Source organism: Leuciscus leuciscus, assembly GCF_965113295.1.
Source record: "Leuciscus leuciscus genome assembly, chromosome: 15".
In the NCBI taxonomy this organism is placed as follows: Eukaryota; Metazoa; Chordata; class Actinopteri; order Cypriniformes; family Leuciscidae; genus Leuciscus; species Leuciscus leuciscus.
Genome location: NC_138739.1, coordinates 38,569,441 through 38,587,831, shown reverse-complemented (window position 1 = coordinate 38,587,831; position 18,391 = coordinate 38,569,441). Strand labels below are relative to the sequence as shown.

At 36.3% G+C, this 18,391-nt stretch overlaps 2 protein-coding genes across 2 annotated transcripts; both read right to left on the bottom strand.

Annotated features, from left to right (window-relative positions):
* Positions 1-405: 405 nt before the first annotated feature.
* On the bottom strand, positions 406-9,381 carry hoga1 (4-hydroxy-2-oxoglutarate aldolase 1). The gene is made up of 8 exons (XM_082137640.1): positions 9,049-9,381; positions 8,569-8,789; positions 8,126-8,254; positions 5,769-5,896; positions 5,382-5,516; positions 3,538-3,634; positions 1,452-1,585; positions 406-1,141 (listed from the first exon to the last, which is right to left on the bottom strand). The coding sequence occupies exons 2-8, from the start codon at positions 8,768-8,770 to the stop codon at positions 986-988; spliced, it is 981 nt and encodes a 326-aa protein (XP_081993766.1). The 5' UTR covers positions 8,771-8,789; positions 9,049-9,381; the 3' UTR covers positions 406-985.
* A 1,099-nt stretch (positions 9,382-10,480) lies between these two features.
* Positions 10,481-12,166, bottom strand: atpv0e2 (ATPase H+ transporting V0 subunit e2). Its single transcript, XM_082138619.1, has 4 exons — positions 11,962-12,166; positions 11,771-11,818; positions 11,425-11,524; positions 10,481-11,325 (listed from the first exon to the last, which is right to left on the bottom strand). The coding sequence occupies exons 1-3, from the start codon at positions 12,063-12,065 to the stop codon at positions 11,431-11,433; spliced, it is 246 nt and encodes an 81-aa protein (XP_081994745.1). The 5' UTR covers positions 12,066-12,166; the 3' UTR covers positions 10,481-11,325; positions 11,425-11,430.
* Positions 12,167-18,391: the final 6,225 nt, after the last annotated feature.

The following is an 18,391-nucleotide window of genomic DNA, read 5'->3' as shown; positions in this document are numbered from 1 at the left end:
GAGTTTCTTGTCATTTTGCTCCCAGCAAGAGTCAGAAGCTCTCTCTCTCTCTCATTTTCTCTCATCCTCCAACAATCTACCATTTAGAGATGCATGACTTGTATACCAATGCTTTTTATCCTTTATATCTTAAAAAAAAAGACAGGTTTGCACCTCATCAGACAATTGAAACGCCCGCTTGGTGGTGTAGAGCGCCCACTTGTGGTCACACATGAAACTGAACCCTCTGGTTCCTCATTAAATCACAAATGCATAAAAAACTCCTTTCAAAATACCGTTTCGTTTCACAGATATTGTTCCGAAAGTATTGAAAATATTGTTTTAATTAAACAAATGATATACTAATATTGTCTCGTGATCCTACAGAGAATAGGTTTGGAAGAATAGGTGGATGAATACAAATACTGTACTTTCAAATTATGCAAAGCATTTTTACTTCAAAACAACATAATATTGTCCAGTCAAAATCATAAAAATGTTGTTTCGCTTCTAAAACAAGAATGTAACAAATATTGTTTCCTAAGGATTTCATACTGTATTTTTCAAAATATACAAAGTGTTGTTCTGCTTTATTTACAACTGTATAAGCTGTACATACAGTCGCATGTTACATTTTGAAGTCGATCCACCGATGGCAATGAAAGAGAAGTTCACTCTTCTTGAATGCAGTAAATATATACGTAATATCACATCGGGAATGGCTTTTAAAGATGTGTTGCATTATGCATAAAGAAACAATACTGTGATGCCGGAAAATAATAATTAAAACACTGAAACTATGCAAAAACTGAATGAACAGTTTTGTTTATAATAAGCACGCAACATAAAACATCCAGAATGGAAGAGAAAAAAATAAAATCAATGGAAATATTTTAGGTTTCTTGAAAGGGCAAATCTCATGAGAACATTAGTTTAAATTAATGATATCACCAACAGAATAATTAAACATTGGGTTTACTGTAACACTTTGATTCTGTTGCCCTCTCTACTTCTCCAGCCATCCGTTGGAGGAGAAACTCAGTTGAAGCCGAGCTAAATCTGCCTTTGATAGCGGCTGTAAAGGGGACCGGCACGCGCCACCATGATATCCAAACCACTCCATTGCTTGTTTCAAAGCTGGAACGCCATACTGTCGAGTTACCTAGAAAAACCAGAGGGAGACATTGTGCTTTAATGAATACAGTCAAAATCAATCATAGGTTCTCTTTCTAACAAGGTCAAAGACATCATTCAGAGTCTGTTCATTCTGATCAAACCTTACGGACCCAGCCAATTATGTTCTTTTTTAAAAAGCGCATTTGCACCATAGTGCAACTCTTTCTCTTGGCCTTTGAAGCAAAGCTCAACAGCTCTTGGGGGAAGGGTTGCGTCTAATGTTTATCATGCCTATATGGCAGTAAATGCATCTGTGGTATAAATGTGCGGCGTTGCCATGGCGATGTGATGCTCACTGCTGTGTTGGGTTCGATGAGGCGATACTGGAGCTCTCTGGCCTCGTCCCAGCGTCCTGAAACACACAGCTGTGCTAGATCACACACCTGTTGACCCAGGACATTCGCCAGGGCGCACACGCCTCCCACGGCCCCTGCAACAAACAAGAGAGAAATCGGCCTTTAAAGGAGACCTATTATGCCTCTTTTTACAAGAGACTTCTCGGGTGTCTGTGAAGTTTCAGCTCAAAATACCAAACAGATCATGATTACACTTTATTTTAAGGTGTCATTGTTACGGTGTAATTATATATTTAAGGACTGAGTAATATTAAGCAACTACATGTACTTACTATAGGTTTAGGGTAGGATTAGGGTTTGGTCGAGGGTTAGTTGCATTAGTATGCATAATTTACTGTTTTTACTACACTGTTACCCAGATCATTTATTATAACGTGCTGCAAATGGAAATTTTTGAGTTAAAGCAAAAACATGCTGTTTTCGTGCATGTATCTTTAAATGCAAATGAGCTGCTGCTCCCCGCCCACTTTCCGGAAGAGGGCGGAGCCTGTGCCTCAGATACTCTGCCAAAAACTAAAACATCTGTTTGGTTTTGATTATCATCTCTATCGCGGTCACTCTCACGTGACATTGCAGTTCTTCATCATCACAAAAGTTTATTATCTGTATGTATTTTAAAGCCATATCAATCTAAACTTCTGATGTATGGTTTTCTGAGCGCACACATCAGACAGCGCGTCCCGTATTACTAAGTTCTCTTTCACGTCTTTTTGCGCTTAAATTGTCATAAACACAGTCGGTTATGTCTGTGAACGTAAACAGCAGGGAAAGAAATCGCATGTGTATATTAGATCTGTGTATTAAAGTTAAAGCAGCGTAATATACAGTATTTAATGCTATATATGCTGTTAATATGAATCAAACAACAAAAGAAAAAGAGAAAATCCCTCACTGCTCTTGACTGAATAACATTAGTAGCTTTAATCAGAATACATTTCTTGCTTGAATGCCTCTGTTAATGCTCTGGCGAGGAGATAAACATGGCGGACTGTGTTCAGATCACTGAGGGGAGGAGCTAAGATAATAGGGCGGAGCCTGTCAGCAGTCGTGGGCGGGGCCTGTGCAATGTGACATCGCATAGAAACTGCAAACGGCTTGTTCTGAGACAATGATTATGATTTAAGGGATTAAAAAAAAGAGGAGTGGGTGGATTTTTACCATTATAGGGTGGTTGTGTACACACACTGCCGACTGAATTTTGCATAATTGGTCCCTTTTAACCACTAGTACCATGCATTCAACAAATACAGGCCGAAAATGTCCAAGTGAAAATTTTCGCAATTCAATACCCCCCACTTTCCCTCTACAATCTGATTGACACCGTATAAAGCACTCCAACATAAACAACAGCTTGATTGACGGGCCGACACCACCCATGCACATTATAATAGCCCAGACCTCGCCAGGCTTTCTGACAGACATTAAAGCCACTTTGATTGTGTTGATTAATTGACAGACTCCAGACGCTCTCCCACAAGCTGACATGTGATTAACCATAGTTTAGTCTCCGTGGAAGTTATCAAACCTTGCCATTATGAGAAAAATGCAGTGGATATTGTATCATGACTGATATGTTTCTATTAAGGACCCTATTTGTACTGTTACTCCATTGTCATGTTCTGTGAATGTACATGAATCAATTGCCCTTCAAGGTGGATGGTGACCGAATTTGCATAATTCGTTTTTTTTATTACGGTAGCACGACATGTTCAACACGTACTACCTGTACATTATGATGAATTTTCACCAATTTGTGTAGACAAACAGTACATATTAATCAGTGGTGCAATGTGCAATCTCAAAAACATAACATTAATAATAATAATACAAATAATTCCATTGTGACTAAACAGATCTACACAAAATTGTGTGCAATTAATTTATTCTGAATTTCTGATTATCAATTTTTTTTTAAACATACATACATTTATACATACATATTTTATGACAGGGTGCATCCACGTTTATTGTTTCTAAGAGTATTAATACTCTGACTGTGTAAAGATGATAAGGAAGTCATTCTCACCTACAGCGTATGCCGCCATGAGGAAACCCGCTGATCCTGCAAGCACCTGGAAACCCTGAGATCTGGTCTTCTGCACGATCAGAGCTATTCTGGTGATCTACCAATTATCAGAGATGAATGTGTTTTTAAGGTGATAGAAGACTGTAAAATAAGGGAGATCGTGAACAGAACTGCTACACAGTATTTAGACTAGAGTGGTTAGAGGCGAGGGCAATTAAGAATGGCACAACACATTTAACTTTGAATACAGTGATTACTCTGTCAACTCAAGTCAAAAAACAACACTGGAGCATCTGTGAGAAATTAACACTCTCACAGTGACGAAGAGAGAGAGTCCATTTTCTTTCCATGTAATTTTGTTTCCTGTCACTTATGTCCGAGACAGTGCTGGGTCGATTACGTAGTCGTTTACTGATTCCACATTACATCAAAAAAATTGCAGTTAGTAACGTAATCCTTTATATTAAACATTTAAGGTATTATAATCGGACTACTTTTGGATTACTTTTAGATTACTTTTTAACTGATTTGTTTATCACATTGATTTGATTATAAACTTGTACTTCATAAAATACAAAGAGAAAGAAAATATATTGCATTCTTTGTAGGGCCGTGAAAAGATTAATCGTGATTAAATCGCATCCAAAATAAACGTTTGTGTTTACATAATATGTGTGTGTGTACTGTGTATAATTATTTTGTATATATAAATACACACACACATGCATGTATATATTTATATATCATTTATATTACATACAAATATTTACTTAAATATATACATGCATGTGTGTGTATTTATATATACAAAATTAATTATACACAGTACACACACATCAGGGTTACTATTATTATTACAGACTGGGGTTTGTGGTGGAACTGCAGAGGGTTTGTGAGTTTAATGAAAAGCTATTAAGTAATGAAATCATAATTTTTTAAAAATTAAAATAAATAATTTTAAAATAAAAACAATCAAAATGAATTGTATTTGTTTACCTGCGTGTCATACGTCCATTAACCGAAATCAGAGAACCGTGAACTTAATTTTATTCATTTATTTATTTATTTATTATTATTGACTTAATTTTTTTATTGGCCCAATTTATTCTCTTAAAATCTATATAAGTAAATATATTAGGTCAAAGAGATTCAGCTGACAAAAAAAGTTGGGGAATCCCTGCATTGCATGTAAATATGAAATTATGTGAATCTGAAGATTTTAATGTGTTTGAAAGACAAAATCCTTCCGAACACATGCAATACATGGTTAAATTACTCACTGTGTGATAATTAAAATTATAATGAATGTGTTCGTCAGGAGCTGATTAGATATGCACTGTTGCAATGTTGAGAAAACACTTGTTTTCTGTGATCAAATGCTGTGGGTCTCAGTTTTCAGTGATAGTCACATGACCAGTGTCTGATGGTGTGTGTGTGTGTGTGTGTGTGTGTGTGTGGGATTCCACAAACCTGGAAAACATTCCCAATGGATATAAGCAGTGGACGTTTTAGAAAGGAACATTTAAAAGATAAAAAAGGAAGTAGTTGGAAGAATAAATGAATTATAAATAATTTAATAATCAATAAAAAAATTAACTGTAGTCTGATAACGAGTATTTTAAAATGTAATGTAATCTTATTACAAGTACTTATTTTTTGGAATCTGATTATGTAATTCAGATTACATGTAATCAGTTACAACCCAGCACTGGTCTGAGTGTATAATATATAGATATAGATAGATAGATAGCTCTCAAATGAAATGTTAATTATACATTATTATTATTATTGGTATGGAATTTATATATATTACTATACTAAATCTGTCTAATGGTAGCTCTTACATCACCACCACTATCCTTGAGGCCGACAATATTGGGGTGCTGTGAGAGTTGTATGACTGCGTCCACTGGAAGGTCCAGACCAGTGTTTGCTGGAACACTGTACAACACAACCGGCACTGAACTGGAATCTGCCACCTCGGGAAAGAGAGAAGCAACAATGCATTTTAATAAGACGGAGTGTGAAGCTCAGCCACAACTGAACTAAGTAAAATGCAAATGAGCGCAAAAAAAAGATATGCATAATGTCCACGGTTTCATTTGATCACGACGGAGAGAACAGTCCTTGATTAAATGGATAATTATTCATGAAAATATTCTCTCCAGTTTATACAGTCCATATTATCAACTGAATGGAATGAACATGAAAAACAATAACTCAAGACTTACCTTGGTGTAGTGGTTTATAAGAGCTCGGCTGTCCATCCGACCTCGGTAAAAACAAGGTGTTACCACTAACAAACAATCGGCCCCGGCCTCAGCCATTCTCTGGCTCATGAGGATCGTGCCTCTGGTGGCTACAACAACACACAAAGAAGGGCAAAACTACTGGCATCTGGTGTGGAAATCTTATGTATTATATTCAGAGCATGTGCTACAAAAAAACTGGTCTGTGCGATGAATAAATTTACCACAGTAGCTCGCGTGCGATTCAGTTTTGCATGTATGTGAGGCAGGGCAGAGTGTGTGAAGTGAGAGTTTGTTGTCTGATTAAACTGAAATTGAGCCAAATGTGGCTCGACGTGATTATGAAACCGCAACATTTTAAAGTTCGATTCATGTTAAAGCGCAGAGCGGATCGATCGGTTCGCAGTAAATGCTCCATCTCTGAAAGCACTGCGAGTTTGAGAAAGCAACATCTCTCCAAACTTGTAACGAGAAGCGTTTACAATCCTGCTGTGCAACACAAAAGAACATTTAAACATTCCAGACTCACTTCATAACGTCAGTCGAGTGTTTGTAATAACTGTCTTTAGTGAGCGGATGCGGCTTCTTATCATAGATTATATTATCTTATTCTATACAGTGATAAAGGCTGTCGATTAGCATTGCATTATACATATACTTTGCTCTTATGAACATACCCGAGATGTCTAGAAAAACACGGCTATCATATTGTCGCAATTTGTTTATTGTCTTCATACTTCATCAGTCAATACGTCTCTCTCTATGTTTTATTCTCGATGTTTATATATATATATATAGAGTTATTATATCTGGATGTCTTTATCCATATAAAGGACTTCCTGGAACATCATAAGTTTTATGACTTCTATGAGTGTCACTTGTGGACTTTCTGCACGAGGGCGCCCCCTGGCGTGGAGGATGAATGAAACAGACATTACATAACATGTGTGACTACAATAATGCTCACAACACCCTATTTTGGGGAAAAATAGGGAAAAGTAAACATGTAAATCCACACGTTTACAGGTTTGTTTTCCTCTCAGTGGATATATAAGATTTACAAAAATTATGAAATTGTCGTCACAGATTTTTATCATAACAATTTAATATTTTATAGTAAAATTGTACACCTTTCTTATGATTTGTAGGAAAACGAAGTGGTATTGTCAAGTGCTCAACCAAAACGGACGGCTGTTGCTTGGATCGTGATTAGTGATGTTGGCCTATGTAAACAGAATTGACTTAATGTTAAGCAAGAGCTGTTGCCTTCCTGCAATCTGCCATTTAAGGGCAAAAAAAGCAAATGTTTGTCTGAAAAAAATTGTTGTTAATGTTTGTATTTTGTGTGCCTTGTAAGGAACATTAATGTCTGTTTTATCTTTGTGCTACAAAACTTTCAACCTCCAGTTGAAAATAGCCAGTGCTATGTGCAAAAAAGCCCTGTGAACATACAGCCCTGATTTATATATATATATATACACACACTACTGGTAAAAAGTTTTAGATCGGTAAGATTTTTTATGTTTTTAAAAGAAGTCTCTTCTGCTCAACAAAAAAACAGTAATATTGTGAAATATTATGACAATTTAAAATTACTGTTTTCTATTTTAATATATTTTAAAATATAATTTATTCCTGTGATCAAAGCTGTATTTTCAGCATCATTATTCCAGTCTTCCGTGTCACATGATCCTTCAGAAATCATTCTAATATGATGATTTTATGCTAAAAAAAACATTCATTATTATTTTCAATGTTGAAAACAGTTGTACAATTTTTTTTTCAAAATTCTTTGATGAATAGAAAGTTCAAAAGAACAGCATTTATTTAAAATATAATATTTTCTAACATTATAAATTTCTTTACTGTAACTTTTGATCAGTTTAACTCATCCTTGATGAAGAAAAGTATTGATTTATTTTATTTCTTTCCCCCAAAAATAAAATTAAAATTCTTACTGACCCCAAACATCATGAAATAAAAATGTAAAAAACTATTTTCAACATTGATAATAATCAGAAATGTTTCTTGAGCATCAAATCATCATATTAGAGTGATTTCTGAAGGATCATGTGACACTGAAGACTGGAGTAATGATGCTGAAAATTCAGCTTTGATCACAGGAATAAATTACACTTTACTGTATATTCACATAGAAAACAGCTGTTTTAAATTGGAATAATATTTCACAATATTACTGTTTTTGTTTGTATTTTTAATCAAATAAATGCAGCCTTGGTGAGCAGAAGATACTTCTTTTAAAAACATTCAAAATCTTACCGATCTAACACTTTTGACTGGTAGTGTATATATATAACACAGGCAGAAGAGAGACTTACATTCACAGCCAGATCCAGCCATGACCAGCTTGTGTTCTGGCAGGGCCTGTTTGACCCTCTTCACCACCTCCACCCTCTCCTCCGCGGTCAGGTACGGATATTCCCCATTAGAGCCCTGCACTACAAGACCTGCCAGTGGAAGAGTTGTCAAATAAACACATTTCAACGGACTTTTAGGATGAGGAAAAATATTGACATGTAATTTTCAAAAAGTCCACTAGGTCGAGCACTGTAAAAGGTCTGAAGGTGGACTTTAACCTGCAACGGTTCACTAACATCTGTTTACTATTGCCTGCATACACATGAGTCACACAACATCTACATTATTACTGTATATGACACATATTCTGTGTTGTAGGTTTTAAATTCATATAACATTTAATGAAATGATGTATTGTAGTTGTGCACGTGTCAAACAATGAGTGCAAACCTCTTTAACTCGCCTCTGAAAGGTAAGTTGCTGTACTTCTTGAGATTGTCTTCAAGTCTCTGATAGTCCACATCTTCACTCTGGGTAAATGGAGTGGCGATGGGAGGATAAATCCCACTTATATCCAGCCTTTTCCCAGCACTCTGACTTGTATTTCTCCATGTTGACACTGTTGATCTTCTGCACAGAAGATTGAAACTGCGAATTGCAAACATGACACTGGTTGGGATCCGACTGTAGAAAATGGGGGAAAAATAGATGGTTAAAGGAAAAGCTGAACTCTTTACCAAGCAGTTAATAATCAACACACTTATCAACTCAACATGCTGACAATGTAGAAAAACATATTTAGGAAAACTAAAGTCACTAGTAAACACTTAATGTTTTGTTTAAACCTCGCAATGTATTCAGACAGTCTTAAAATATAGGCAACATATTGCATAAATAAATCAATATAGCTAAAGCATTTAAAATGCTGCTGAGTTTTGCATACCTGGTTGCTGCAGATGTCCAGACAAACTTTGTCAAACAGTGTCACAATGTGTCTCGTTATTATTAATGTGTATTATTATTGTATCTGATGGAGAGAAACAGGGATATGCTCCTGGAGCGTGTTCTGCTCACTTTCTCCTGCATAAGCAGAAATGGGTCTTCACGTGACGTCGTTGAATGAAAAGAGTCCGTATGCAAAAACTCCCCAGTCGCGCAGGTTTAGCTTTTGAATATACATGAGGAGGTTGTCCTGGAGTTGCATGGAAACCTTCTTAAAACGTTCTGTCGCTTATTGTAAATAATAATAATTTGGTAGTTTCACCACAGCGTTTGCCTTTCAGCGCAGTCAGACTCCGGAAGTATAAATCCCTCTCATTTTTTCCACAGGGGACTTAACTTTGAACGACAACTTATAAAGTCTGTAAAGACAGACATGTCCCATGAGCTCCGAGATTGTTTATTAATTATATGTAGGCCTACTTCAGTTTAAGCAGTCAGTTCACGTTATTTCATTTTTTAAAACCATGTTTACCATTAGTTAAAAACTACACTACCCATGAGCCTGCAGAGAAATATAGACCAATCACAGAATCGGAGCTCTGCGGTGACCACGCCCACTCTCTGGAATACCTCCGAATGTCGCTAATGTCATAAAAACGAGTTACAAATAAACTCTACACGTATAAACTACATTTATATATATACTTATATATATATATATATACGAATCTGGTTATTTTGCTAAATAAATAAACAAATCATATATATATAATAAAAAAAAAACTAAAATATATTATAAACAACTAAAATAGTTTCATGTTTTTCTGCCGCTTAAAACACATTTTTATTACGTTGTCCACAATGCTTAATGGGATTGTAGTTAATTAATTAATTTATTTATTTATTAAAGATTTTAAGCACATAGTCTAAGTCGGATTTTCAGATGCTTTTTTTTTTTTTTTTGCTTCATATGAAAGTTTGTGATATTCTGATTTACCTCAGAGGTTGGTCAACTCTTTAATGAACACTTAAAAAAAAAAAAAAAAAAAAAAAACGCCAAAAATATTTAACGAAAGGCTGAAAAACTGTTCTTAAGCATTAATAATCATGCATCAGGATTTTAGCATATAGATGAAGATCAACATAAACATTTTTTTGTTTGTTTTTCCTTTATGAAAGCCATAAGTCATGAATATTTATAATTATATATATAATTATATAATATAAAAATAATTCTGGCTAAAAAAAAAAAGAATAAAAAAAAAAGAACAGATCACTAAAAACTTTCTGATTCATTCATTCTGAATCAATGTTAACAAATATTAATTTACTGTCAAAGTTTGTAGTTATTATTATGGTATGAATACACAGAATATATTTAAAATGCTTTTCAATTCTTCCAAACAGGTCACAATTAATCAACCTTAGACAAAAAACACAGATGAATCACATGTTATCAAGGTCGTTTTGCTTGTTTTCTTGCTTGTATTAACAAGTTGAGTATTAACATCAGATCCTTTCAATATGAGTCATAATAGTTTTTAATCAATTCATATTGTTGTTCACTGTCCTTGAATTGCAAAAACATTTGTACACTTCTTCTTCCCTAACCAAAACATGACTGATATAAACCTGTGGCCCGACACGCATTCATAAATCAAACATTCTCCAATTCTGCAAACTTCATATCCAGCAGGTCACGCCATCATAACAACATCACAGAACTCCAGTCGCTTCACTTCAATACTCCCGCTTTATTTACTTAAGAGTTTCCTGGTTTTTCATTAACACGTTTGACACAGCTTCAAAATCTACATCTGATGACACAAAACATCAATAGGACGACATTCACGTACAAATAAAAAAATAAAAACGATAAATGAAAATAATTTTAACAAGCAAGTAAAAGTGGATACAGTGTCACATGCAAGTGAGGACAACATAATAAACATAAGTTAAAGTCACACACTCATACAGTACAGTCATATTACTCTCAGACAAATAGACTTCTTCAGAATTCTTCACATATCACAATAATATCACTATTTGTACATCATTTTGTACATAATTAGAATGCTCTCAGTAGTATTTTCCAAATATTTTATTCATTATGTTGCATTATGTTAAGTAACACATTGTAACGGTTGTTTAATGTTTAAGACTTGTTTCATAACACAAGGATTGTTCCCTTGAAGTTGATCCTTCACTGTTTTGTGGGTTTATTGATTGTAATAGTTAAGCCAGTTGAGATAAATATTCTGCATCTTCCAAACGACACCTGCAAGACATAAGAATAAGAATGAATCAAATCTCAATTATTATGGTATCCTCATAAATCCAGTTTTCAACAACGACTCTGACATGAGTGCAGGTTTACCTCCATCTACTCCCAGAAGTACCGCAGATACCATATGGTCTCATTTTTAAGCTGAGGTCCGAATAGAGGATTTGTTTGGGCCAGTATTGCGATTAACCAGCTGAAATGGGTGCATATGATATTAAACATTCAGAATAATCTGTATATTACTTAATACATTTTAGTTACAATATCACCAATAACAGCAACAAATGCACTGCAAACAGTGAATTTGTAACTACATTATCATGCATGCATAAAGGGTTAATATTTTAATCCAATTACCAAATATTAATAAACGTCTATTTTACCATGTAAGGATATATTTGACAGTACTTCCAATTTTTTTTTTTTACATTATACTCACAATAGATAGCAGCAAACGGCGGTCAGTACCAAACTGGTTATGATGACACTGCAAATATAAAACACAATCAATGTAATAATGCAATAAGGAATAGCACTGCAATAATATTTGAATGAAGCGAATGGATGCGTTTAAAGATGGATGGATGAATCTCTGTTCGGCCTGTTCCAGCATCATTCCTCATTCCTCACCCTCTGTTCGGTCCTTTCGGGACAAAAAACGGGGCGACAATCCCGACCAGACCCCACAACGTGGTGAAGCAGATCACGGGTAAAGCCAGCGAGTGCGAAACCATTGCGACACTACTGCGTTATTCTGGAGATATTATATAAATATAACAGTAACCAGTTCAACAACACAGCTTGATTCCGCTCTAATCCTCTGGTCACGCCCACCTGTTCCTGATTGGGCCGAGGGGATTCTGAGTCTGTACGCTATTGGTAGAAAGCAGTTGTCACTCAAACCGAATCCTTGCTCACTACCACTACACTGACGTAATAGTAAAAAAATAAAAAACATAAACATATATATAGCATTTTAAATGACGTTAAATACGTCATTTAAAATGCTATATATATGTTTATGTTTTTTATTTTTTTATTGAACAACATCAAACTAAATAGAGAACAATAATATGCATATGAAATATACACACATATCTCCAGTCGTAGCTTATATATATAATTTTGTGTGTATAGGCGGCCTAGAAAATGAAGAAAATAGGCAAACGTACCTAAAATGAAGAAAATTCAGTTTAAAGTCATTAATAATGTTTATCCTGCTGCTGAAATTTTACGGAAAACCAGGCCTAATAGGCATTTAAACAGAATTTTCTTCATTTTAGGTACATTTGCCTATTTAATATAATTAAAGCATTTGTTTCTAAATGTTTTATTATCAAAAAATCCGTCATTATCGTAAAATAATGTACCTTTTGTCCCCAATGTAGGCTATTCTTTTCCAAACTTCAACTCAGGCAACTCAACAAATACATTTCAAAATGTTAAGTGTGTTTTGTATTAGTTGTTCTAATGAAAGAGGGATTTCTCTACACAAACTATTAGATTCTCTCAAGGAACATTTTATCACAAACTTCTCCATGAATGAATTATATTGAATAAATCTTCATCTATCAAATTAACAACATATACAACTTTTTTTCTCATACCACTCTTGTTTGAATAATGTCTTCCTATTTATTGTAATGGTTCTATTATTCCACAAGGTGGCGCCATGCGGTGTGAAGTTTATAGGTATTAGGTGAATATAATTTTCCAGTAAATCGAAATATCTGCTTGTGGGAAAACGAAAACTTAATAGGCTATTTAGAAATGTCAAAATCACATTTCAGCAAAAAATGATAATCCGAAGACTCTCTTGAAAACACACTTTGGTATATGAAAACATATTGGATTATGCTGTGTTAAATACTATTTAATCCAATTCAGTGTGAGTAGTCCAATCATTGATTCAAATTCAGTGGCTTTCAGACCTCCATTTTTATAATTTATATAATTTTATAATAATTAAAGATCTGCAATTTGATTTTATATTATGAGTTTTATTTAATGTTTTGTTTTGTCTCCTCAATGAGAGTCATCACAAGTCATAACTGAACTTCCAACTATTAAGAGAGATCAGAGGCCTGTTGCATGAAGCTAGTTGAACAAACTCTGAGTTTCAGAGTAGGTTTTAAGTTGACAAATCCATATAAATCCAATCTGGTATAGATCAGTGTCAGCGGTCTCACAACGCTATAAAGTTCTCGCGAGAGAACCGGTACAATTCATTACTCTTTTGAAGATTATGAAAAAAATGCATGAAATTACACGCATTTACAAGGCAGGAGTAAACACTGCAGCTGCCGCGAAAGTTTGAGAAGGCAGCTGAAAGAAAATAAAGCTTGCATTTATATTTATGTTCATTTAAAAGTAAAGTTTACTATTAATTGTAAATTAATATAATAGTTATATGAATTATACATAGTTACAATTCATTTAATATAAATATAATAAATAAATAACAAAACTAACAAAAGATGGGAACATTTGTCTTTCACTCTAAAAAACTGCTTTAATTTGGAGCGTGAAATAAAGTATTTGGAAACATTTAGGTTTCAAAAGCATATAAATGTTATTCCTGCAAGGAAATGAAATGTTAGTTATTAGAATTATGATTAGTTTAAAATACAGTTTACTATTAAAAATCCATCACAAAATGGAAGCTTGTTTCCGACACAGAATAAAACAAAACAAAAAAGGTCATTTATTCACAGCCATCTTCTAACCGTATACATACAATATTCTCAGAAGGAGAAGCACTGCTACTTGGGCGGAGTGATTTGCTCGCAGCGCCTGAGAAGCCCCGTGGTGAGGAGCAGAGAGTTCGCTCAGAGTTGGAGTAAATCACTCCGCCCAAGTAGCAGTGCTTCGCCTTCTGAGAATATAGATCCCAGTATGAATACGGTTAGAAGATGGCTGTGTCTCATGTGACCTTGTTATTTGTACACGCTGTGACTATACAAATCACAACATGTAAATAGGAAAATGTTGGCGTTATTTTGTCACTTATTGGGAGCAGTATGCTAGCTGGAGCCGTTTACCTCCAGTCTTTGTGCTAAGCTAGGCTAGCGGTGGGTGCGTCAGACAGAGTTACGGCACGCACGGAGATGAGAAGGGTATGTATGGACTTATCTAACTCTGGGGGATACGGTGAATAAGCTAAAGTCCCAAAAATTCGGCGTGTTCCTTTAAGTATTCAAACAGAGTGATCCTCAGATAGATTCTGGAACACTATGCTCAACCTGATAAGTATTGACCAGGCTCTGGGCTAGAATCAGGGAGGCTCCATGGGGCCTGCAACGTGATACTTAATGCCTTTTGCAATGCTAAGCATCCAACTCGTTGGGGAGCCGCCTTCAAAGAGTCCTGTTAAGGCCTAACTTGATAGCGAGACAGTTAGCAAAACTAGCCTCATAAGCCACATGCTCTCACAGACATTACTGTGGGCCTGCCTGGTTATAGGGCGGAGGCCTGATCTTACTTTCTAGAGAGAAAGGCCTGACAATGCCCATGAGATATCTGCATTGGAGGCTTTTTGAAGATAGCCTGCTACCTATGCTGCTATCTACCCTGTTACACCACTAGCATTTTTACACCTAATGCAAAAGGTGGGCCTTGGCTAGACGACTCTTGTAGTAAGAGGAGGCCAGTACTAGGAAAAACAAGATTTACAGTAATAAAATCTCCTGATGGGCTCTAGATCTACACTCACATACTGAGAGGCTCGAGGCGAGAATGCTTAGCAGACCGCCACCAAATTCCTAGTACTAAAGCCTAAGCCAGATATTGAGGCGAGGGCATACACACATATATTATATGTCTGAAGTTTAGAGCTATAATCTGAAAACGACTCTCTAAAGTGAGAGGAGAACTGCTGCTCTACTATAAGGTAGCTATCAAGGTGGCCCGACGAGGGCTAAACGCTTGACGTTGTAGTACTGGAGCTTGACAGAGCAGTGGCCTCCGTGGAATAACTCCCGATAGGGAGGAAGACATCTCACGCTTAAACAGAAATGTCTGTTTGATGCTCGGATGAACGATGACCTCACTAGAGAATTTTCCATATAATAAAGCCAACCTGTTCACTACCACAGATTGGCACTACCCACTACATAAGCCTGCCGACTCTAACATAAGAGGAGGACTATGGGAAGGGTATGCATAGCCTACCTATATATGGGAACTTCAGGGCACTATTTTTACCATCCTATAAAAACCCTACCTGACACACCCCTTAATACTTTCTAACAGGGAACCGAGGTCTACTGTTCAACCTTACTAAAACTCTTGTGAAGGGAGGAGACCTACAGAGCTCAACCTGCTGCCCGTAGAGCGATGGCCTAAACGACATTTACAAAAATGTAGACCTATTCCTCTTAAGAGCTCATGTTGCAGACCTACAGACCTCATCATAGGTCCTGCCTCTGGGCTGATGCAAGAAGCGCTTGGGGTGAGAAAGTGGGGGAGAGGAGAGGAGAGAAGAGAGGAGAGAAGAGAGGAGAGAGGAGAGAAGAGAGGAGAGAGTGGCTGTTTTTCACCCTCAAAGGAAGGCGATCCTTCACTGATGCTAAGAACGTTTGTGCTGGACCACCTCTCTCAAATCCTTCTTCTTCCTAGAGTCGTGCCTTCTCTGCGACCTGCTCCAAGGAGGAGGAGGGGCACGAGAAGTGGCGCTGACTCTGTCTCGGATCCTCGAACCGGGATGGGCCAGGACACCCTGGCTGTCTGGGGGTGCATCGAGAAGAAAAGGCTTTTTCTGTCTCCCCGATGTCAGCCAAGTTCAACCACAGATGCCTCTCCCTGGCCACCATCGCCGCCATCGAGCTCATCCGATTGCGGCGGCTGTTTGTTTGATGACCCGGAGAGCTAAATCTGTGGAGCGTTCCATAACACTCAACAACTCAACATGTGCAGGGAAGGGTGGCTGTGAGGGTTCAGGTTGTACCTCTTCTTCACTCTCATTAGCCATCTTCTTCTCTCTTGGGCTGCCAGCAGAGCATTCGTTGCTGGATCAGAGGATGTCAGTGACAACACATCCTCATCCGGCAGCTCAATCTCGCGAGGGGGCTTAACACATGTCTCAAACTCCTCAGCGAGCTCCCTCTGAGAACCCCATGATTCTACCCTGGTAAAAAAAAAAAAAAAAAAGGCTAAGTAAACTTGCAGCCAGACTAATTTAGTATACTTCAAGTGTGTAAATTATTAGTTAACTTGAAGTGTGCTATTTTGAAACAACTAATTTTGTACAGTGCTATTTTGAAACAACTAATTTTGTACAAAGTATATTTTAGTTGTAATTAAATTGTAGTAAAGCATAACTTTAAGTGTATTTAGTGTAGTTTTGTGTACTAAATTGGAACAACTTCAAGTTACATGCTTGATTAGTGATATTAAAGTGTACTTTATTTGTGTTACAAATAAATTGTAAAGTGTCTTCGAAACATTCAAGCAATATACCATAAGTTTATTTTTAAAAGATGTATTTTTGTCGTTTATTAGGATAGGCCAGTTGCTAGACAGAAAGTGGGAGAGAGAAAGGGGAATGGGATCGAGAAAGGTCCACGGGCCGGGACTTGAACTCAGGTCTCCCGAAGCACAACGGCGCTACATGTTGGCGCACTTTGCCCACGAGGCTATCGGCATCGACCATAAGTTTATACTACAAATTGCACACTTTGTCTGGTAACACTTTACTTGAAGGGGTGTGCATAAGACTGACATGACAGCTTCATAATCATGACATGACACATGTCATTAATATGAAGGTTTTATGCATGTTAATGACAACTGTCATTAAGTGTCATTCGCTCAATTATGTCATTTTTATTACAAAGATGACATTTTGAGATGTCTTTGTTATGACAACTTGACATAAACCAATACATCATAAACTGTCATAAATGTGTCATAAACATGACATAGCAGATTAATCATCAAACTTAAGAAACTACTTAGCTTTATGGGTTAACATTACTTTAATCTGTCATGTGGTTGGTTTTGACATTGGCTGTCATGAGGCCATTATAACTGTGTCATGAATATATTTCTGACCACTTTTTTTCCCCCAGTATTCCAGTATTAGTTATAAAATAATTTGACAGTATTAACACTTAATGACATTTTGATGACAAATTAAATTTGTATCACTGTAGTTGAGGTCAAGAAAAATATTCATGACACTGTTATAAAATAATTTGACAGAGTATTAACACTTATATGACATTTTAATGACAAATTCAATTTGTACCACTGGAAAAAAAAAGTGGTCAGAAATATAATGTAATGTTAACTCATAAAGGTAAGTTGTTTCTTAAGTTTGATGATTAATCTGCTATGTCATGTTTATGACATATTTATGACTGTTTATGTTGTCTTGGTAATGTCAGGTTGTCATGACAAAGACACTGACAGGTTATGATGTGTTGGTTTGTCAAGTTGTCACAACAAAGACATCTCAAAAGTTGTCATTAACATGCATAAAACCTCCTTCATATTCATTACATGTGTCATGTCATGATTATGAAGCTGTCATGCCAGTCTTATGCACACCCCTTCAAGTAAAGTGTTACCAAACATCTAGCATTAATTCGATCTCAAATTCATTAAAACAAGTTATTACTCCACCATCTGCGGGACATCATCAACCAACGTGGTTGAATGACCAATTTGCGAAAATACGGTTTCAGGAAACAGTCGTGACTAGCTAGTTGATTTCTTCAACGACGCATTGTACTATGGTATGTCGTTGTACTGGAAACGCTATAGAAACACTACTGGAAACACCCCAGAGCGGAATGCAAACCTTCTTTGTGTGAGCTTGCATTTCCGATCTCCAAAATTTGCATGCATTTGAAAATGTGGTGTGACCGCCCCTTTTGAGAAATAAACATTTAATGCCTTTTATGACAAATACTCTTACCAAATTCCTCCAAGCTCATGAGTTGGCCAGTCCGAGTGGGCAAAACGGTCTGGGCAGGAAGGCCTCTTTGGTGTAGGAAGGTCATGGAGTGAATTTGCACCCTCAATAAGAGTGATGTTGTGAGTTCATAACCTTTAACAC